The sequence below is a fragment of the Tupaia chinensis genome, unplaced genomic scaffold, assembly GCF_000334495.1.
Source record: "Tupaia chinensis unplaced genomic scaffold, TupChi_1.0 Scaffold000688_1, whole genome shotgun sequence".
NCBI classification, from domain to species: Eukaryota; Metazoa; Chordata; class Mammalia; order Scandentia; family Tupaiidae; genus Tupaia; species Tupaia belangeri.
Genome location: NW_006160211.1, coordinates 1,410,906 through 1,433,722, shown reverse-complemented (window position 1 = coordinate 1,433,722; position 22,817 = coordinate 1,410,906). Strand labels below are relative to the sequence as shown.

Genomic DNA, 22,817 nt, shown 5'->3' with positions numbered 1-22,817 from the left:
AAAAACCTCTCCAAAAAAAAAAAAAAAAAAAAGAATATTTGCCCTGGGACTGACAGATCACATAATGGTTAAGTCACTGGACTCCCATGTAGGTGACTGCAGTTTGAGTCCCAGACCCAGCAACTTAAAACTGATGCAGGGCACATGTGCGTGCATGCCCAAGATCCTGAGAGGAGAATAGGGGAGAAGGGACTGCGGCATGGCCATTCCCCCTGGGGGTAGGGAGTGATTTCTCGCTTTCTGTCTGTCTCTGTCTCTTTAGTGAGCGCACGTACCTTATAACAAATATATAATCTGCTTTAGCCTGGAGGGTCTGGCCAGTCACCTCAACTATCCCAAAGCTTTTGTTTGTGAAGTGTTTTCACATGTGTCTCAGCTGGGATAAGGCAGAAGGTTGATGACAACCCTCAGCATGCCTGGCTCCTGAGTCACGGTGTTCTAGTATGGACGGGTTGTTTCTGCCCCCTGGAATGCAGGTACCCTGTCACCGCCTTCACCATTCTTCAGGGATTCCCATGGCTTCCCTGTCTTGCTGAGTCTGCAGTGCTTTCTTTTTCATGTAAGCTTTTATTAATCGTGACTCTGGTCAAGCGCGTGCTCTAGGGGCTTCCTGAGAAAGAGTGGATAAGAGATACAAGAAAAAAAAAAAAGGTTGAGACCTTGCCCTTGCAAATTTAAATACTCTTTATTCTCACATTTAACTACCACTTTGTTTAGGTGTAGGTGTGTATGTCCAGAATTTTGAAGGCATCGCTTTATGACTTCTACCCCTTGGTGCTTTTAGAAAGTTTGATGCCCTTATATTTTCTTTTCTTTTCTTTCTTTCTTTCTTTTCTTTTCCTTTTTTTTAAAGAAGTTTTGTCTTAAGGTGCATGCACTTTCTGGGGAGAGGGTGATAAAGACAGAGACAGAGACAGAGACAATGAGAGGGAAAGTGAAAAATAACCCCCTGGGGTAATGGCCACACCACAGTCCCTTCTCCTGGGAGGCTGGGCATGCATGCACACGTGCCCAGCATGAGTTTTAAGCCACCAGGTCCGGAACTCGAACTGCAGTTGGCCATGTGAAACTCCAGCAACATAACTACTACATCATCTGCTGGCCCCAGATGCCGTTCTGTTTTCTCCTCCTGTGTAAAGTTTTGCTGATTTTTTTTTGTTTGTTTGTTTCCAGAAGCTTCTAGAATCTTCTCTTTATTCTCAGTGTTTAGGATTATGAAAACCATGGGCTTTGATTTTCATCCATTATGCTGGCACCTGGTGGGCCCTTTCTATCTGAGAGATATATTTTTTAATTGTTTTGTTATTTCCCATCCTTTGTTTTCCTGTTTTCTTTTTCTAGACCTTTAGTTATTTGGATCTTGAATCTTCTCTTTTTTTTTTTTTTTAACAATATCCTGTTCTTTTTTCTTTTAATAATTATTTTATTTAACTTTATTTATTTATTTATTGCTAATTTGACCAAAGAGTAACAGAGTGAAGTGAGAAAGCAAGCTGCCAGGTTCAGGATTTGAACCTCAGTCAATGTGCGAGTCCAGTGCTCTTAGCCACCATGCCACCCACTGGCCCCTAATATCCTATTCTTAATTCATGCTTTCTCTTTCTCTCTGAGGATATTAACGATTTTTAAAAATGTTCTCTTCGTCCTCCATAGTTTCTGTTTAAGCTGCTTTTTTTTTATCAGCATCTCCTGGGCATTGTGTAATTTCTGTTGAACGCTCATGGTTAAGAGGAGGGGACTGTTGGAAGCTCTGAGCTTCACAGTGTGGTTATCTGACTTGGCCATTTGCAGGGGGAAGGAACCCCAATGTCGGACTTTTCAGATCTTCCCTCCTGTGCTTCACCTGAAATAGTCTTTGAGTATTTGCCTAGAGACTGAGGTCTGGCTTTGACCAGCTTCCTCAGAGCCTAGTGAGAGAAGAGGGCAAGGGGATCTTGGATTCAGCACACAGTTGGTGTGTTTACAGGCACTTAACCCCATGTTCAGAGCAGGACCCACCATCTCAGCGCTGCCAAATGTCCTCCTTTATCTGCTCCAGGAAACAACACTAGCCTTCCACCAGGCAGGGGTGGGGTAAGGGAGGGAGTCTAGGGATTTAACTGTTTCCTAAACAGATTCTCTACATTCCTCCTTAGCTCCCAGCTTTACAGAGATTTTGGCTGCTAGCTCCTGATCTTTTCCAGGATTCTTTGGGTTAAATTGGTTGATTTTCTACTTCTCTGTCTCTGGGTTTAGAGTTCAGCTTTCTACCATTTGTTTTGTCAATTGTCATTCATTCAAGTACTTTCTGGATTCCAGAAAGTGTTGCTCTTGGCTCCTTTGTGTCCCCTCTGTCCTCAAGGGTTTTTCTCTTTTTAAAAAAATGTCAAAAATCAGGGCCAGCATGTGGCATAGTGGTTATGATGCTGGGCTCTCATATGACCAGCTGTGGTTCGAGTCCCAGACCTGGCAGCTTGATAATCACACCAGGCCCGTGCGGGTGCATTTCCAAAATCCCAGGAGGACAATTGTGGAGAAGGGATTGCAGCATGGACAGCCCCCCATGGGAGGGGGTGATTTCTCACTTTCCCTCTCACCGTCTCTCTCTGTCTCTCTCCGACAAATACATGTGCCTTGTGGCAAAAAACTTTTAAAAAATGGCAAAAAAATCTTTAAAAAAAAATCTTCAATGTAGTTCTAGTCAGATTTTGAGAAAGAGTGAAATTATTGTAGATAGGCCTGTTCTTTCCATCCTTAGTCCCCAAATCCTTAAAATCTCTTTGTTGTCGTCTGTGACACCATGTTCTCCTGAGTGTCATTGTCACTCCATGCTCCGCTCAGTCTCCTTTGCTGGATCCCCCTTCTCTTTCTAGGCTCTAAATGCTGAAGGACCTCGAAATTTATTCCTCAACTCCTCTTCTTCATCTGCATTCACTCCTTAAGTGGCTTCATCCAGTCCTGGGCTCTACATACCACCGAAATGCTTACCCTTCTCAGATTTATATTTCCAGCTGACCTTCCTTCTGAACCCAGAACTGCCTACTCAGTTCTGAATCTCCTTGAATGTCCACTGGGCATCTCAGATCATACTCCTGCCCCCACACCAATTCCTCCCCCAGTGTTCTCAGTAAAAGGGACTCCCGTGTACCAGTTATTCAGGCTGAAATCTTGGCGCTGTTCCTCATTTCTCATTCCTCTTTTTGTGTCACATCCAACCCCTCAGAAATTCTTGAAACTCCATTTTTAAAATCTGAAGGTACTTCAAAAAGTTCCTGGGGAACTGGAATGAAAGTATGGATTTAGGCTCAGCCTCTGTGGTGCGGTTGTAGTGCAAGTGCCCTGCAAGGCTGGAAGTCAGTGGTGAACATGGGTTCAGATCCCCGGGTCAGCCTGCAAACATACGGTGTGAGCACACAGGCACGCCAGATCCTGCAGAACCAGAGGGCCAGGGAAAGGGAATCATAGCCTGACAAGATCCTGCCAAGGGTGCTTGTTTTCTCTCTCTGTTGTAGACTTTAACTTTTTTTTTTTTAATAAGAGGGGTATTGGGAGGCCAGGCAGCGGCACAGTGATAACACAGTTAGGACTCACATGGAAAGGTTCTGAGTTCGTCTCCTGGGGCCTTCCTGAGCATATGTGCCTATGGTCTTAGCTGGCTGAGGCTGGAGGTGGATCACAGGGTAAGGACCTTGGTGAGAGTACCTGCCTTTCTGTCTCTCATGGGAAAAAGAAATAGATAAACTTAATTTTTTTTTTTTTTTAAGTTTTGTCACAAGGTGCATGCACTCACCAGAGAGGGACAGAGAGAAGAAAAGTGAGAAATCACCCCTCAGGAGGGATGACTATGTTGTAATCCCTTCTCTATTCTCCTCTCTGGGTTTTGAGCACACACACACATCCCTGACATGATTTTCAAGCCACCAGGTTGAGGGCTCAAACCACACAATTGACCATGTTGGGTCCAGCTGCTTTAACCACCACACCACCGGCCAGCCCAACTTAATTTTTTTTTTAAAGTATGACCTTTCTGGTTGAAAAGCTTTTGAAATCCATGCATAATTTGAGTGTTTTTTTTTTTTTTTAAGAGACTTTTGCTATAGGGCATATACACTTGTTGAAGAGACAGAAAGCCAGAAATCATACCCCAGGGGTGGGTGTTGGCCATACTTCAATCCTCCCTCCTCCATTCTCCTCTTGGGATCTTGGGCATGCATGCACATGCACCTGGTGTGAATTTTCAGTTGCTGGGTCTGGTACTTGAACTGTGGTTGACTACATGGAAGTCCAGTGGCATAACTATATGCCATCTGCTGGTCCTCTATTGTTATTTTTGTTTGTTTGTTTTGTTTTGTTGGAGAGGTTTTTGCTATAGGGTACGTGTGCTCGCCAGAAAGAGAGAGAGAGAGACAGAGAGACAGAAAGCGAGAAATCACCCCCCAGGGGAGATGGTCACGCCGCAATCCCTTCTCTTCCATTCTCCTCTTGGGATCTTGGGCACGCATGCACATGCACCTGGTGTGAGTTTATGCCACCAGTTGTGGGACTTGAACCACGGTTGACTACATGGGAGTCCAGTGACAGAGTCATTATGCCAACTTCTGGTCCCCCCCATTGTTTTTTGATTTACTAGACAAAGCACCTCCCACATGGATGGCCATGCCCCAATCACTTCTGCACTTCTCCTTTTGGGGTTTGGGGCAGGCATGTATATGCACACAATGTTTGTTTGTTTGTTTGTTTTGTGTGTGTGTTTTTTAGGTGTTTGCCATAGGGTGTGTGCACTCATCGGAGAGAGAAAGAGTCAGTGAGAGGGAAAGTGAGAAACCATGTGGTGATGGTCATGTGGCAATCCCTTCTCCTCCAGTCTCCTCCTCGGGTCTTGGGCATGCATGTACATGTGCTGGGGTGACTTCTTCTTCTTCTTCTTTTTTTTTTTGTAGAGGAATTTACCTTAGGTGCATGTACTCACCAGAGAGAGAGAGACAGAGACAGTGAGAGGGAAAGTGAGAAATCACCCTCCAAGGGGGATGGCCACACGCCGCAATACTTTCTCCTTCATTCTCCTCCTGAGATCTTGGGCGCGCGCACACACACACACACACACACAGCATGATTTTTAAGCCACAAGTCCACAACTTGTACTGTGGTTGGCCATGTGGGAGTCCAGTGACATAACCACTATGCTATTTGCTGGCCCCAGCACCTGATATATTTGTTTAAACCACCAGATTCAGGACTTGAACCTCAATCAGCCATGTGGAATCCAGAGGCCTTAATTACCATGCCACTACTGGCTGATCCCATAGTGTTTTAATAATATGCATTTTCCAGATAGTTTCGAAGAGCCCTCATATAGCCTAAATCTGGCCACTTCTTACCATCTTAACTACTACTTCAGATGCTCCCTTAACTACCTTAACTAGAGAAGCTTCCTGGATGTCTCTAAGTGAGACAGCCCCCCTTCTGGCACAGTACACATTCTCTGTTTCTCTTTGAACCCAACATGACAGAATATGTTCTGTTTGTCTCCCTTTCTATATTCGTAACTCCCTCCTCCAGCAGCGAAAACCTGGCTCCTGTTATCATCTCAGAATGTTGCAGCTCAAAGGGATCTTAGCGTCTGAGGCCCCTGCACTTCAGAGCAGAAACTGAGTAATGAAGAAGTAACATCTGAGTCAACCAGGTGTCGTGGTGTTAAGGTGGCTGGATCTCACACAGCTGACTCTGTGGTTCAAGGCCTGGACCCATCGCTTGACAAACTCGCTGGGTACATTTGTGTGCATGCCCAAAACCCAAGAGGAAAATGGAGAAGAGATTGCATTGTGGCCATCTCCCTCGGGGGGTGCTTTCTTACATTCTCTCTCTCTCTCTCTCTTCCTATCCCACTCCAGTGAGTACATTTACCCTATAACGAAGAGAAAAAAAAAAAAAAAGTTGATTGTGGGCCAGCTGGGTGGCATGGTGGTTGAGGTGGCTGGATTTCACATGACTGTGTGGTTTAAAACCTGGACCCAGGAGCTTGAAAAGCATGCAAGGCATGTGCGCAAGCATGCCCAAAATCCCAAGAGGGAAATGGAAGAGAAGGGGTTGTGGCCTGGTCACCGCACAGGCAGTGCTCTCTCGCCCTCTCTCTGTGTATCTCTTTCCGGTGAGCACATGCACCCTATAGACAAAAAAAGTGACATGATTAGGAAACTCAGAATCACACTAAATGGTTTGTACATAGATTTTTCTCGAGGATTGTATAGCATTGTGCTCAGCAGCAGAGAAGCATTAAGGACAGGCTGTTACCCTTTACTCCTTTTCCTTTTGCTATATAGTGCCTGCACTCACCAAAGAGACAGGCAGAGAGAGAGAGAAAGTGAGAAATCACCCCCTGGGGAGATTGCCACGTCACCCTTCCTTCTCCTCTGTTCTTCTCTTGGGACTTTAGGTATGCACACACATGACCCAGCATGATTTTGAAGCCCCTGGGTCCAGGACTCAGACCACAGAGTCAGTCATGTGGGATCCATTGTCTTAATCTCCACACCACCTGCTATCCCTTCATTTTACTTTTAAATGCTCCTTTTGTATAATTTCTTTTGGGAAATATTTTTAGAGACTTAAGTTGCTTGGCATTGATAACCATATTAATACTTTTATTTTTAGAAAAGAATTATTTATTTAACTTTATTTTTAATTTGACCAGAGAGGGACAGAGTAAGAGAGAGAGAAAGTGAGAAAGCAAGCCACCAAGTCCAGGACTCAAACCAAGGTCAGCCATGTTGGAGTCCAGCACCCTTAATCACCATGCTTTCTGCTGGCCCCACCATATTAATACTTAATTCACTAAATAATAAAAATTTAGTTTTCCATTTTTTTCTAGACGAAAGTGGAGGCTAAGGGAAAGCCTCCCACTGAAATGTCTCTTTTTAGTTGCATTTTTCTGGTTCTCTCGTGACAGGTGAGTTTTTCTAGCATATAGAAATACAACTAGAACAAGGAAGAGAATTTGGAGAAAAGCCACTTCAAGCCCGGGGACATAGTCCTAGCTCAGAAATGTCCCAGCTATCCTTCCTGGAGGGGCCTCTGAATTTCCTCCACATTGTCCCACTCTGTTCGTGCATCCTCTCTTCTGCTTGAAAGGATTTCCTGAACGTCTGGCCTGTGACAACAGTGGCCTCGTAGCCTTCCCACAGGGTGGACGTGACTTTCTATGGTCACTTTAACAACTGCTCCAGCGTTTCCTTTCAGGTTCACCTGTCGATTTTGGCTGAGGACCACAACAATATTGTTTAATGTTTGATTCATAAAAATGGCAAGTCCAGCTGTCGGGTAGTGAGCTCTGAAAATAAATATACTTTCTCTGTAGTCCATTTCACTAGTTGTCTCATATTCTTTAAAAAAAATGCTCCCAGACAGGTACCTTTTCCTAACTCATGTGAAGGTCCTGCTGGAGCTACTGGTTGCCCTGTTTTTATAGGATTAGGGTCAAGCTGGGTGCTGTGACTAAGGACAGGAGCAGGATGCAGCCGCCAACCAGGGAGAAGCAGTGTGGGGAAAGAACCTCAGCTCCTCGGCTGGGTTCAATGATTATTAACTGGTGTTTGTTTGTTTTTAGTTTTTGTTATAGGATACATATGCTTGCCAGAGGGAGAGAGGGAAAGTCAGAAACTACCCCCCAGGGGGATGGCCATGCTGCAGTCCCTTCTCCTCTCCTCTCCTCTCTGAATTTTGAGCACATGTGCACATGTTCCCAACATGAATTTTTTTTTTTTGAGAGAGATTTTTGCTATAGGGCACATGCACTTGCCAGAGAAGACAGAGAGACAGAGAGAAAGTGAGAAATCACTCCCCCACAGAGGGGATGGCCATGCCACAATTCCTTTTCCTCCATTCCCCTCTCAGGATTTTGGACACGCACACATATGCGCCCTGCGTGAGTTTTAACCCACTGGGTCCAGGACTCTAATCACGGTCGACGTGTGGGAGTCCAGCAATGTAACCATTATGCCATCTGCTGGTCTCATCCAGCATGATTCTTAAGCCACCATTCCAGGACTTGAACAGCAAAGCTGGCCATGTGGGATCCACACCACCTGCTGGTTGTAATGATTATTAACTTTTATCACATGGTGTGCTATGTATGCTTCTTCCCTATTGTCATTAAAATCTTCATTATCTTAAAAAGAAAATACTAGGCTGGCCAGTGGCATGGTATTTAAGATGGGCTGAACCCTAAATGGCTCACTATGCAGTTCGAGTCCCACACCTAGTGGCTCAAAAAAGATGCCTGGCACATGTGTATGCATGCCTGAAATCTGGAGAGGAGAATAGAGGAAAAGGGATTAAGGTGTGCTCCCCCACCACCAGTGCTTTCTCATTTTTTCTTTCTTCGTCCCAAGAGTGCTCTACAGCAAACTAAGAAAAAAAAATGTTACTTAGGGAGTCTGTAGAAACTTGTGTGCCCCAACATGAATGCTAAGTCCTGTTTCAAGGCTGTCAGCTGGGGACAGCTTGAAAAAAACAAATATCATCTTTTGTGCTGTGTAAAAGCTAACTTTACATCAAGAAAAAGTTTCTTACAGAAACAGAGAAAGCCTGAGGTAACATGACTTTCTACAAGGAAGGTTCAGAAGACTGCAGGTTCCCATCTGGAGACCTCCCCGAGTATACTGAAATGCTCTTGCCACAATCAGGAGCTGGCTGAGGCTTGGGGGAATCACAGTGTCAAGACCCTATTTCTCTTTCTCTCTTTCTCTCTCTGGCTCATGAAAAAATAAATAAATAAAAGATAAATAACTTTAGAAATGTAGCTTTAGTTCCTAGGCAGTTCGCCCGAGTGTCTCAGATGTTCAAGGCAGGTGGTCATCGTTCCACGTTAGTGGGTTTTTGTGTCCCCACCTCACCCCCAGGTTAGAGTGGATGCTGGCATTTTCGTTAACCTGCTATTCCTAGATCTCACAGTGTGCTGGTCACGTTCTTTACACTGGACTCCTGGAATGGCTGCTTCATAAATGAGAAGACTCCAAATGGCACCGAGCGTTTCTCACGACCGAAGCCGGTCTTGGTTTACTTCTCCTTTCCTTGAGCCGAATTCCGTGGTTATACTAAAGAATGTGTTTGTGCTGCTTCTTTATTTTTATTAGGGTACCAGAACATCTTGTGAAGAGCATAACTTGGCAGACGCTGCAAGCTGTAAATTTTTGCCATAAACACAATGTAAGTCTCATGGTCTCCTTGAAACATCAGAAAGGCTGCCCTAAAACTGAGGTGGAGCCTTGTACAAAGTTTCTATCCCTCTTTTGTGGATATAAATTTTCACCCAAATCTTTATAAGCCTAGTTGGGCTAAGTAGAGGCCAGGAATGCCAACTAGCTATTCCTTCTTGCTTGGGTAACATAAAACATGTATTTTTAGGATTTTAGGAAGCTAGTCATACATTTATACTGATTGGAAATGACTCAGATTTAAGGTAGAATTCCATTCATTTGGAGTTGTCATGGTCTGGTATCCCCCAAAAGGCTCTGAAATCGGGAGGTGGAGTCCCAGGTGACTCCTGCCTGTCCAGTTGCAGTCAGCCAGTAGCAGTAGGTGGAGTCCCAGGAGTGCTAGCGTCTGTTTTAGAAAATCACAAGTGCCGAGGCGGGACTGGAGCAGGCCAGTGGAGGCCCCTGACACTCGCAGACACAGCTGGGCTGGCGGGACTATGGCCCACGCGTTGTGACTTCACGGATCCCTGGAAGCCTGCTGCAGCCTCCAGCACGACACTGCCCACTCCCTGCTCATGGAAACCAGATTCCAAGACTGCAGCTTCATTTTGGCCAGGAGTGCAATTTGACTGTAATACGAGAAGTCAGCCCACCAACTGCCAGGGGCAGTTTAGCTGGTAGGGCTAACTCCCCTTTCTTGCACTTCTCCAAATGATTCTTCTTGAAGCTGCATTTTCAGAAAGAGAAAACAGAAAGCCAGCACTTCTCCCTGCAGGGTCAAAATGTTCACCTTGTACAGCAGGAGCGGGACCACCTTAGGTGGTTAGTTACTGTGAGTGCCCTTAGTACTTTCCCGAGAGCAGGTTTAGGATGGGGGAGAGAGCCCCGAAGGCTCTAGTGGGAAAGATCTGACACTGAAGGCAGAGACAATGCATACCACAGTTCTCTGGGGAGCCCAGCCGCTCCGTGTGGTTCCATGTGCTGGTGGGGGAGGGTGCAGAAACTTGTAAAGAATTCCCAGAACAGAATGGGAGCACATTCTTGCTTCCAAGTCTTCCTGACCATATGTCATCAGGATATTCACGGGGGCACCCATTTATAGCAATACGTGCAGCTGGTGGTAAAAGTGTAGAGAGCTCAGGGCCATTAACTGAGAACTAGACAGACAGTAATTATTCAGAAATTGCTTCTCCCCCCATATTTTCCAGAATAACACATTTCTGAGGGGAAACACTAATGCTGATCTCTCAGCCTGATGGTCCTTTGGAGAGGGAACTTGCCTGGTCCTCTCTTCAGATTCCAGAAAGTCAAGAATAGCCCCTGGGATTCAGGCTGTAGGCCCAAGAGGGTGGTCTCTGAGGCTGCGGAAGGATCTTACATTCCCTTCCCATGAGGAAAACACTTGGGAGTGGGGAAGGTGGTTAGGAAACCGAGCAGAACTTTGACGCAGGGATTCTTTTCTCAAGTAATGGCTAATTAGATTGTTGATTTGTTCTTCGCCAAAGGGCTTGCCATTGAATAAGGAAATCATGTGAAGGTTCTCAAACATTCTTTTAACGTCACCCTGATAAAGAATGTTGGCTGTGGTTGGGAAACCATAGGTGATCTAAATCTAAATTATGGAGCAGCCCTCCCCCGCCATCCCACAGGTGGATGCAGTTCTGGGAGTCCTCGTGTGCGGGACAGAGCTGACATCTAGCGACGCTCTGTGGGGTGAGGCTTGCTGCGACTGTTGTTTATCTTGTCAGGACGAATGTCATGTCGGAGCTGGAATGGAGATAGATCTCTTGGCTAGCTCTTGGTTCCCGCCCTTCTCTTTCCCAGCTTATCTCAGCAGGCCCAAGGCTTGTCCTGTTTACCAGACCGACTGTGCTCTGTTCTCAAACAACCGAATGAGAAATCTGCTTATGCATCCACTTGCAGCCCCTGCAACCAGGATGCAGGCCGCACCCAGAGCCTTTACACCCGGAATTATCAGAGGAACTACAGAACTCCCATTGAAATGCAAACTTCCAATACACGAGCGTGATGTTTTAGTACAAGTATGTCCCAGATTCTGCATGGGACATACTTATCCTGAACATAATATTTGTTGTTTTTTTTTTAAAATTCAAACAGAATCAGGCATCCTGCATTTTTTTGTGTGTTTGAGTATATTGTTTATTTGTGCCTTTTCTCTTATGCAGTTTTTTAAATTTACTTTTTTATTATCATCATAACCTTGTTTATATTACATTGAATTGCATAGAACTTCACAGTGTATTACATTGCTTTCTCAGAAGGGAATGCCGTGCATGCCAGTCAGTACAGAGACATTAAACCCCCCACTTCCTCATTCATCTAATTATTTTTTAAGCAGTCAATCACGGTTTCTCATTTGGCTTGTAAAAAAGACTTCACCCATCCTGACGTACTTCTCAGACCAATCCAGTTGAGAATACTGTACACGTCATCATCAATAAGGCATCCTGCATTTTTAATTGCTGAGCCTGGCTACCCTACTTTTATTTTTCTTTTCACCCTCCTTAGTCTTTGGGGGGCATCTTCGAGAATTGAGATCATTCAGGCTAGAAGTGGAATGAGGTTAGATTTATTTCAGGCTGCTATTCTGCTGTCATTCAACAGGCCAATGAGAGAGTCAAAGGACTTTTCCAGTATTTGTTATTCATATATTTTATTTACCTCACATATTAGAGTTGTTCCTTAATGATCTGTTTTTATTTTTTATTTTTTGGTAACTAGTGCATACACAGAGATGTGAAGCCAGAAAATATCCTCATCACAAAACATTCAGTGATTAAGCTTTGTGACTTCGGATTTGCTCGACTTCTGAGTGAGTGTTGACGTTTGCTTTGGTTAGGTGTAAGAGATGGAAATGTTCTTGATATGATAAAGGATCTAAGTGCTATGGAAAGCTAGTCTTAAATATTTACAATAGAAACTCGCTATAAATGACAGATCTGTAATTACTGAGACCCTGTATACACCTACGTGGTTTGCATATGTATACTGTACATAAATGACACCACAGGAAAGTGGTTATTAAAAAGGATGTTATCCTGGTTTCTACCAATTTTTGCTAAAATAATACTTTCCAGAAGTTCTACTTTAGAAGAGTGGTTTTCAACCTTGGCTGCTGATTAAAATAATCAGGGGGAGCTTTAAAATCTATACTGATACCCCAGATCCTCCCTAGGGGTTCTGGTTTGATTGGTCTAGGGTGTGGCCTTCACATAATTTTTTAAATATTGCATTCCAAGTGATTTTACTGTGCAACCAAGCATTGAGAACCAGTGATTTAGAAAACCACCAGACTGGCCACAAGCTCGATTTCGTAGGGCTTCCTTTCCAGTTTTGATTCCAGACGTGCACTGCGCTTTCTGTTTTCCATGGCCCATCTCTGGTCAGCTGGACCCAGTGACTACTACACAGACTATGTGGCTACCAGGTGGTACCGCTCCCCTGAGCTGCTGGTGGGGGACACGCAGTACGGCCCCCCAGTAGACGTGTGGGCAGTTGGCTGTGTCTTTGCTGAGCTGCTGTCAGGAGCGCCTCTGTGGCCAGGAAAATCAGATGTGGACCAGCTCTACCTGATCAGGAAGACCTTGGGTAAGTGTTTTCGTCTCACCTTTTGGGAATCTGCCTAGTTCTACCCATGTTGGCACAGGGCAGAGTTAAGTCCTATCTCATCTAGTGCCCTTTACAGATAGGAAAAGTCCCATTTAAATGACTCCATTAAAGGTGTCTCTATTTGTTTTAATTAAAATAATATATAGTTGAGACCAGCAGATGGCATAATGGTATGTCACTGAACTCCCACATGGCCAACTGTGGTCCTGCCATGGAGGCTTGGATCCTGGACCTGGAGTCTTGAAACTCACGCCAGGCACAAAATCCCGAGAGGAGAACAGAAGAGAAGGGATTGCAGTGTGGCCATCCCCCTTAGGGTGATTTCTCCCTTTCAGTCTCTGTCTCTCTCTGTCTCTGATAAGTACTCACACCCAGTAGCAAAAATCTCTCTAAAAAATAATGAACAATTATTGAGCACTTACTAATTGCCCCCAAACACAAGATTCTCTCTGATAGTTTGGATCAGATTAAACTCCAGATCATGATGATGGCAACAACCACCAAAAACATTTCTGTGAGGGCTTAGCCATGTACAGAATGCTTTCATGGTTTATTTCATATGTTATGTTGCGGTAATTCATTTGACCTTAACTCCAGGCTGCCTGACTAGTTTGGATTATTCGGACTCTACGAAGGAAGATGCTCAGCCTCCTAAGTATCGGGAAGAACCGCTGGCTTTTCTATCACCACTCTTCTTCTTTTCCCACCCCAGTGCCCTTTGTTTTTTCTCTACCCTTCCGGGGGAGTGGAGGAGCAGGAGAGGAGAAGGAGGGACAGGTGAAAAGATCCAGAAGCAGGGCCCAGCCTCCACATGCAGTCACAATCTGCTGAACTGGGCCCAGGACCCACCATGGGCTCAGTTCCCTGATCAACTCGAAACACTTGCACACCCTCGGTCCTGATGAGCTGCAGGGCCAGGAGGAGTGGGTCACAGGGGGACAAGACCTTACTGAGGGTACTCCTGTTTCCTCATGTACATTCTTACTATCATGAATTTTAAAAAAATAAATAAAAGAAGGGGAGAGTGTCTCCATGGCCCGGCGGGTGGGATAGCCAGATCCTACATAGCCAACCACCTGGTTGGGTCCTGGAACCCGTGGCCTGGAGTGTGCATGTGTACTAAAAATCTCCAAAGGAGGGAGGGGTGGAGGAGAAGGAATTATGGTGTGACTATTTCCCATGGAAGGGTACTTTCTCTTTCTCTGGTGAAGCACGTATCCTGTGGCGACAAAAAAAAAATTCGTAAGCAGTGATTGTCCTCCTCAAAAGTCAGGGAGTTGAGATGCTGCTCCCCCTAGTATCCCACTCTAAGGCAAGCTTTCCGCCTCCGCGGACTCCTGCACAACCTGCCGGCATCATCTTGCCTTCTACTCTTACAATTGCAAAGATACTGGACGCTGCCCAAGGGCGAGATCATGTCTGGGATGTCTCCCTATCCTTCCAGCATCTGCGCTTTGTAGGTGGGAGATACTTGCTGATCACTTCATTGTGTCGAGTGATGTGCAAGGCACCTCATTAAGCCTCCCCCTCAGCTGTGTTTCCTGCAGTGATCTGAGGACTCTCTCTCCGTGTCACCCTTTTGCTCTGATGGAAGGTTATTAAAGTACAGGTACTTGTGCTCACGGTGAAGCTCACTGAGGTCTGCGGAAGACATTGAGGGTATATTTGGGTGCTCATCCAAAACGGGGCAAGGCAGCAGTGTGGGGGTTGAGGGAGAGGTAAAGCTCTAAAACAAATCAGTAAAAGTTGACAATTCGATACCCTGGGGTAGGGGTAGGAACTCTAGCCCTGTCCAAGGAAACATGTCCATGCCCTTGGTAGGAAAGTTTTTGTTTCCAGTTTGCTCTGGGAATGGGCTAGGATGTGCCCCAGTGGGTTCCTTTTGAGTATCATCTTTGTGTATGTGTGTGTGTATGTGTATGGTATTGTTTTGTTTCATTTTTGTTGTTCTTTTTTCGCTATGGGGCTCGTGTGCTCTTCAGAGAGAGGGAAAGTGAAAAAAATCACAGCCCAGGAGGAATGGCCATGACACAATCCCTTCTCCTCCATTCTCCTCTTGGGATTTTGGGCATACACACACACACACACACACATACACACACACACACACACGCTCAGCATTGTGTTCCAAGCTGCCCAGTAGTTAAGGACTCAAATCTCCCAGGAGACCATCTGAGATCCAGCTGCCATGTCATCCGGCTGGCCCCTGAGTATCTTCTTATGGCCTCTGGACAGAATTCTTCTTCAAGTATGATACCCCTAGAACTTTATGGGAGGGTAGTTTTAGCTCATTTGACTGCCATGTGTGCAGAATGAGCTTTACACTGTCCCCCAGAAAATCAAAACAATCCTCTTATTTATTGCTTTGTACCATAAGTACTTCTCAGTAATAGATGAAATGGAATTTCCAATTGATAGCTAATTGGTAAAATAAAAAATGATAGTTCCAATTTGGAAAGATAGTTTTTCTAGTCAGGAAATCTTCCATGATTTGATCTCTTCTTTTTTTTTTTTTTTTTGAAAGGTTTCCGCTATAGGGCATGGGCGCTCGCCAGACAGACAGAGACATAGAGACAGAAAGCGAGAAATCACCCCGGAGGGGGGATGGTCACGACGCAATCCCTTCTCCTCCATTCTCCTCCTGGGAGCCTGGGCATGCGCGCACACACTCCCGGCGTGAGTCTTAAGCCACCGGGTCCGGGACATGAACCGCAGTCGACTATGTGGGAGTCCAGTGACATAGCCATTACGCTAACTGCTGGTTCCCTCTTCTCTTTTTTTGAAGAGAGATTTTTGCTATAGGGCACGTGCACTCACTGGGGAGGCAGAGACAGCTAGAAATCACTCCCCAGTAGGGATGGCCACATTGTAATTCCTTCTCCTGTATTCTCCTCTTAGGATTTTGGGCATGCATGCACACAATGCCTGGTGTGAGTTTTAAGCTGCTGGGTCTGGGACTCAAACTGCAGTTGACTACATGGGAGTCCAGCAACGTAATGATTACACCATCTGGTGGTCCTGTTTTGTTCCTTTCTTTTAGCACTTTCTCCTTTCTCTCCTTACCTTTCATATTTATTGAGGACTTGCTATGTGTGCAGCACTGTTCTAAGTGCTAGACCAATATACTTTTATCTGAACTTGAGGATTTAGTTGAAATGATTTAAATTTGTAGTTTTTTATTCCCACATTTTTTCACTACATGGAGTGTGTACACACCAGAGAGAGAGAAAGAGATTGAGAGAGAGAAAGAGAGAGAGCAAGCAAGAAATCACCTCCCTCCCCTGAATGTCTGGCCTCACTGCAATCCCTTCTCCTCTAGTCTCCTCTCAGGATTCTGGACACACACACACTCAACCTGATATTCAAGCCACTGGGTCTGGGACTCAACCGTGCAATTGCCAATATTGGATCTAGTGCTGTCACTTCCCTGCTACCTGCTGGCTCTCTGTTATTTTTTTTTTAAATGCATTTTATTTACTTATTAGGCATGTGCTAATGAGTTGCTTGGTTTGGATCCCTCAGATACCTGCTGGCCCTTGAGGACAAGGACCTTGCAGTCCTTGGTTTCCATGCTTGCCTCCTCTGTGCCTAACACCTCTCCCTCTGCCAGGGAGGGGAGTGCAGGCACAAGCAGACACAGCTCTGAAGGAGGGAAACGAGCAATCAGTGTTGGCCTATCAACCTCACTTACCTCTTTCTTCCCTTTGCCCATAGGGGATCTCATTCCTAGGCACCAGCAAGTATTTAGCACGAACCAGTATTTCAGTGGAGTGAAAATCCCTGACCCCGAGGATATGGTGAGTGATGCATTTTGGAGGATGCTCTGCAGGCCAGGCTAGCTAGGTTTGGGTAGTTGCTCACTTGCCTGAGCTTGTGGCTCATTTTGGACTAGAAGGTCAGTCTAAGAAGGAAAAGGAAACTGGAACAAATTGGCTTGCAAGACCTTAACCAATTGCAAGACCTTGGCCAATTTAGCCTTGCTAACGTAGAGGCTGTGGACAGCAGCGTTTAGTCAGCCTGTTGGACAGGAATGCACAGCTGCCTGCCCTGGCCACACCTGTCTTCTGTCATTTTGGGCAGAGCCAGTCAGCTTTTGGGCATCACCCCATTCGGAAGAAGTTCCTTACTCTTCCCCAGTGTTGTCCAGATTCCCTGCTCTACCGGGTTCTCTCTCTCCAGACCACGGGAGAAAACACAGCGAACTTACTTGGCCAGCCTCATGCCAGTGATGGTCCTCTATGGCCAATGTGAGGACAACACCCATTTGTAAAAAACTGAAAGATGAAAAATGTTCATATCCTTAATCCACTTCCAAATATTTCTCCCAGTGAAACTATTAGACAGAGGCATAAAGATGTTTCATGATTGAATAGAAATCATTCCCATTAATGTTCCATCAGTAAGGGATGAAGTTATGGTACATCCTTGCAATGGAAATATCACATACCCCAGGAAAACGATTAGACGCATATGTATTCACCTGAAGAAAAGTCAACAACATATTATGAAATGAAAAATGGTTTTTATAGAGTATGTATAACTTGGCATAATTGTGATAGATATCTAAGATACATAAAAATAATAGGCAACTTCTAAGAAATTAATGCAAAGCTTTTTCCACTTGTGAAATAAATGGCTACAGGGATAGACACCAGAATGTTAACCGTGGGTGTCTCTTTGTAGTGGGATTTTGGGGTGACAATTTTAGTATTCTCTATGGGTTTATATGTGTGTGTGTATATATATATATGTGTGTGTGTATGTGTGTGTGTGTATAATTGAATGTCTTCTAATGAGTCTGTATTATAATCAAAAACATTTCAGAGTAAAATTAGAGTTTTCAAGCCCTGACTTTGTTACCCAAGAAAGGTGCTCTCAAATAAAAGCTAACTAACCCTCCAGTCGCTCAGTTCCCCGGTTGAAGTTCCCTCTGTTCCTCCCACTGGCGCCTGTCTCTGGCATCAGCCTCCTGCCCTGTCCCACTGTGAAGGCTTCCCCTTCCCCTTTGTCTCTGCTCCTGGAGCCCTAGCCATAGGAAGAGTGGGTCGTGCAGGGACGGAGAGGCAGGAATGACACCTGGCATATGGAAGGCGACCCATCTGCCTCCCTCATGACCTGAACTTTCCCAGTTGCGCACTAAATACCACACAGCGATTTCCTGTTTCCTGGTCCACTGGAGAAGCTCTGAAACAGCCCAGGTTTCGTAAATGTAAAAAGCTCCTTGGTTTCCCAGAGGTTGTCCAGCAGGAGATTTCCTGTTGACAGAAACACAGGAAGAAGCAGTGCGGGGGCTGCACTGTTGGACATCTGTGCTCCAGTCCCTCTGTCTGTCTGCCGGTCAGTACGCCCAGCAGAGGGAGGCCTGCCTGTGTAGGACTGGGAAACTGGCTCCGCGGGCAGGATGGGCCCTGCGTGCCTCCTCCCAGACTTCACTGCTCAGGGCAGCAGAGCCCAGTGTCAGCAAGGTCACATCAGTCCCCAGTGCTCAGGTTCAGTTCACAGAAAGAGCAACAGAACTAGTTGGTCATTGGAAAAGTCAGGATGCATATTTGCATAGAAAAACACCCCATGACTTTCTGGAGGACACAGTAATTAAGCTGGAGGAATGGAGGTTCGCTCAAGGACTAATGGCAATCTATTTTAGGAGCTTTTTTCCTCCTGTTGAATGTCGAGAATGCCAAAACTGAGGCTCTCCTGTCTTACTCATGTCAGCAATTAGTTTGAGCACAATCAAGAACTGGTTGTTGGGAGCTGGTTCCCTGTCCAAAATGACACTGTGCTCTGAAGCTTGACCACAGCGCAGGGACCGGGTTTCCCTAGATGGGCTCGGATGGCCACTCCAGCCTCCCGCTCGCACACTGCCAGCTTTGTACGCACAGAGGGCTGTGGCCACTGATTCTGCTCAGCTTGGCTGGCGCGGCTCATTTTCTCAGCTTCCCTCCTCAATCGGCCTTTGTCAGTAGCAGATCTCTTTAACTGGCCTGTTGGCCTATCTTCGGCAGCCCCCCCTGCAGAGTGTGATTGCCAGTCTCCCTAGCACGTGACTGGAGTGAAATAGCCTTATATGGGGGGGGGGGGCGTTGATGAATGCCTGCTCAGGAGACTCTTTAAACAAGAGGTTGAGCAGGGACACAGCAGGGGGGAGGAGGCCGTGGTATTTATATTCCAGAAAACCAAGAAGCATAGGGGAAAAAAATCTGTTTTAAAGCTCCCTTTATATAAATGCCAATAAATGTGTTGATAATAATCAGGGCTCCTCTGTTGGGTTGTGGGGAAAGTCATGGCGCAGTTTTGCATCAAGAAACAGAAAAATAGGTTGTGACTTTCTGAAGACCTAATAGAATGCCGGCAATTCTCAGGAAAGGCAAGTTACTTAAATTGAGTCAGGGGAAAAAAAATGAAATAACAACTGCTTGGCAGGTGGGTTTTATTATTATTATTGTTTCGTTCACATTTGCTTGCCGATTTGCTACCTGCATGGTTCTTCAGGAAGAGAAAGGAGTGTTTAGGAAGTAAATGCGGAAGGCGGTTTGGAGGTGGGGAGAGCAGCTTGTGAAACAGGCTGAGGGAGGTTGTTTCGGGAGAGGGGTGGAGTTGCACCAAGGGTGGAGGAGACAAGGAAGGTGCCATGAAAATGCTTCTACGCAAAAGGAACTTTAACTGGAGGTAACCTTAATTTGAATATTTGGTGCAAGTTAAAAACTCCCTTTCTTTTCAACAGGAACCACTTGAATTAAAATTTCCAAACATCTCTTATTCTGCCCTGGGACTCTTAAAGGTAAAACTCACAGCTTCCAAAAGACCAGGAAGCACATGGCAGTTGTCATCACTGGGGAATCTGAATTACTTATGTCAGTCCATGAAATGCAAAGTGTTCCTTTCAGAATTCTCCTCTGAAAAGTATAAATATTTTCAATTTTTGAAGTGATTACATCCTATTACAATGGAAACATCTGTATTTCTCACTTTAAATAAGCCTCACATTGTGCTTGAAATAGAAATTTACACAAAACAGAATTTTGAAAGAGATGTTCATTTTACAATGGAATCTTTTTCTTCAAAAAAATGCTTAGCCATAGGATCCTTTTAAATAGACAACTCCACAGGTCCTTTTGAAGTACGTTTTGATTTTAAAATTGAATGATATATACATTTTTAGAAATATAGCTCTTATGTAAAATCAGGTATGATACCAATTTAAATATGTGCAATTTACAATGTCCCATACATATGGAAATTATTCAATACATTCATGAACTTTTTTGAGTTTTTTTTTTGTTTGTTTGTTTGTTTGTTTGTTATAGGGCGCTTGTGTTTCGCTAGAAAAACAGAGACAGAGACAGAAAGTGAGAAATTACCCACCAGGGGTGATGGCCACACCTTGATCCCTTCTCCTCCATTCTCCTCTCAGGATCCTGGGCACGCATGCACACGCGCCTAGCATGAATTTAAGCCACCAGGTCCGGGACTCGAACCACAGTCTGTCGGCTACGTGGGAGTCCAGGGACATAGCCATTACACCAACTGCTGGTCCCTTATTAATATATTTAATAACAAAAGAATTGAGATAGTTCCTTGGATTATGCAGTTGTGAGATTCAGTCTTTCCAAATCTGAGCCACCTGCCTCACTTAATAGCAAAGAACAGAGTTGATGGGATCTAAAGGCGCGCACGCTATGTTTCATTACATACACGTTTGCATGTACTATAAGCATAGACTATTTCTGGAAGGATACACTGGAAAAAAGAGAAAGGAGTAGCTGATCCTAGAGCGGGAAAAAGAAGACCCGGAGTGGTAGACTTTGCTGTATGCGGTATGAACCTCACTTGTACCATGTGGAAGTATTCACTTTTAATTAAAAACACTGCTTTTACAAAGCACATGCAAGGGACCAAACTGGCTAAATGGATTGTCCCACTTGGCCACAGAGTCACTCCCAAATCATATCCTGCTTCCCTGGGGCACAGCACTGACTGCTTCCAGTTGGGAAAAACGTTTTCTGTTACTATGTCTAGGAGCTATTTATTGATCTATTGTGCAGGGATCTATTAAGGAATGACTGTAGAAGGAACTAAAATCATGACTGATGTGTACTTGCTACTCTCTTCCCTTCTAATTCCCAACTGAAAACATTAATCTGTCAAAAAAGAAAAAAGAATGGAATTAATAAGAATGTGTTTTATAAAAATGAACGTTCTGTTCTTTCAGGGCTGCCTCCACATGGACCCTGCGGAGAGAATGACATGTGAACAGCTGTTGCAACACTCCTACTTTGACAGCATCAGAGAAATTGGGGATTTGGCAAAAGAGCACGACAAACTTACAAGGAAGACTCTAAGACAGAGCCGAAAGCACTTGCCTGGGGTAAAGATGGTGCCCTGCTTTATAGAAACTGCCAAGGTTTCAGTTTCAAATGCTCTCAGACCTGCCAGACCTCAGGATCTAGACCTGAGGCGTGGCGATCGTGGCTTGCAGCTCCCGCACCCTCGTCTCAGCACAGGGAGATACGTTTTATGAGCTTACCCACCAGGGTGAAGCTGCCTGAGACCTCTTCTCCCGAATCCTAACGGTGCCTGCGCCCTGCTGTTTCCTGCTGCCACGTGCAGCCAGGGTGTCTGAAGGGCAGGGGCACAGGTCTCAGCCGGGCACACGGGCGTGAGCCCCGCAGAAAATACTTCTTGTGTTTTGGAAAACTGAAATCTGATTTATCCCAGGCATGATGTTTACCTTCCCTCTTCCTCCCTCCCCATTAAAACACACACACACACACACACACACACACACACACACACACACAAATATAGGTATTACTTTCATTTAACATTGACAATAAATTCAGACATTTTCTGGAAGCTTGAAGAAAGCAATTTTGCTTTTTAAAGTTTTTTTAAGTTTTGCTGTAGGGTATGTGCACTCACTGGAGAGAGACAGAGAGATAGAGAGAGAGGGAAAGTGAGAAATCACCCACCAGGGGGATGATTTTCCTTCTCCACCATTCTCCTCTCAGAATTTTGGGCATGCACGCACATGCACCTGGCCTGTTTTACAAGCCACCAGGTCTGGGATGTGAACCACAGAGTTGGCCATATGGGATCCAGTGCCTTAACTTCCATGCCCCCTTGCTGACTCACAGTTTTGCCTTTTTAACTAAGGAGACGAGTGGGCAAATAGCGTTAAGTCCTCTGGGAATCAGTTTTTCTCTGCTATTAAGACAAGGCATTGGCTTAAATGATCCCTAAGGTCCCAGCAAGCTCTCAACTCCTGTAAATTTGTTTTCCAATAATATTTATGTGCAGATTTCCCTTCTTTTTCATATTCTTCACATTTTCTTTAATATATGGTTTTTGCTTTTTAAAATAAAGCTTTAAAAGGAAAACCAGATCAAATCGAAACATTCTAGCTTCTCTCCAATCCTGAATCCTTTGGGAAAAAAAAGAAATATTTTTGTGCTGAGCAAGTTACTTCTTTCATGATGGATTTTAAATAATGAAAGAAAAGCCGCGTGGCATGGTTTCGAACCTAATCATGTGTGCTGTACTTTCAGTTGCAGTGCCTACCTCAGCTAACAAGCAGCAGCATCCTTCCGGCTTTGGAGAGTAAGAAGTACTTCTGTCATACCAAGAAACTTAACTACCATTTTCCAAACATTTAAGGAGCCAGGAGAGCGTTGCTAAACAAAGAACTGAACAGTGCTTTGAAGAAACTAAAACTTACACATTTGATTGAACACAAAATGTTGAAACACACTAGGAGAAAACATAAGCAGGTAACTGGGTGGCCATTTAGCAAGATCTGAAGGGAAATTCCAGTTCCCGTCTTCTTCCATGCTTGATGGCGGTGTCCAGGAATAGAAAGGAAAAATGTGTTTGGAATTCCACTTGTATTTCTGTTTATCTAAGCAGCTAAGAATGAACACAATATAAACTGTATCTAATGTCCATACCTCTGGTAAATTAGACAATGTCAAAAAGATTTATGCTTCAGTTGTACAGGCATTTTAATAATCCTATCTC

The 22,817-nt window shown here is 44.8% G+C and overlaps 1 protein-coding gene across 2 annotated transcripts in view; it reads left to right on the top strand.

Moving 5' to 3' along the window:
• Window positions 1–22,811, top strand: part of CDKL1 (cyclin dependent kinase like 1) — a 74,461-nt gene extending 51,650 nt beyond the window's left edge. For both annotated transcript variants that reach the window (XM_006160515.3, XM_014592435.2), the window contains 7 exons: window positions 9,111–9,183; window positions 11,916–12,006; window positions 12,582–12,782; window positions 16,518–16,600; window positions 19,525–19,581; window positions 21,013–21,168; window positions 22,349–22,811. In XM_006160515.3, coding sequence (XP_006160577.1) covers window positions 9,111–9,183; window positions 11,916–12,006; window positions 12,582–12,782; window positions 16,518–16,600; window positions 19,525–19,581; window positions 21,013–21,168; window positions 22,349–22,456 — 769 coding nt within the window. In that variant the 3' untranslated portion in view covers window positions 22,457–22,811. The remainder of the gene's footprint in view (window positions 1–9,110; window positions 9,184–11,915; window positions 12,007–12,581; window positions 12,783–16,517; window positions 16,601–19,524; window positions 19,582–21,012; window positions 21,169–22,348) is intronic.
• Window positions 22,812–22,817: the final 6 nt, after the last annotated feature.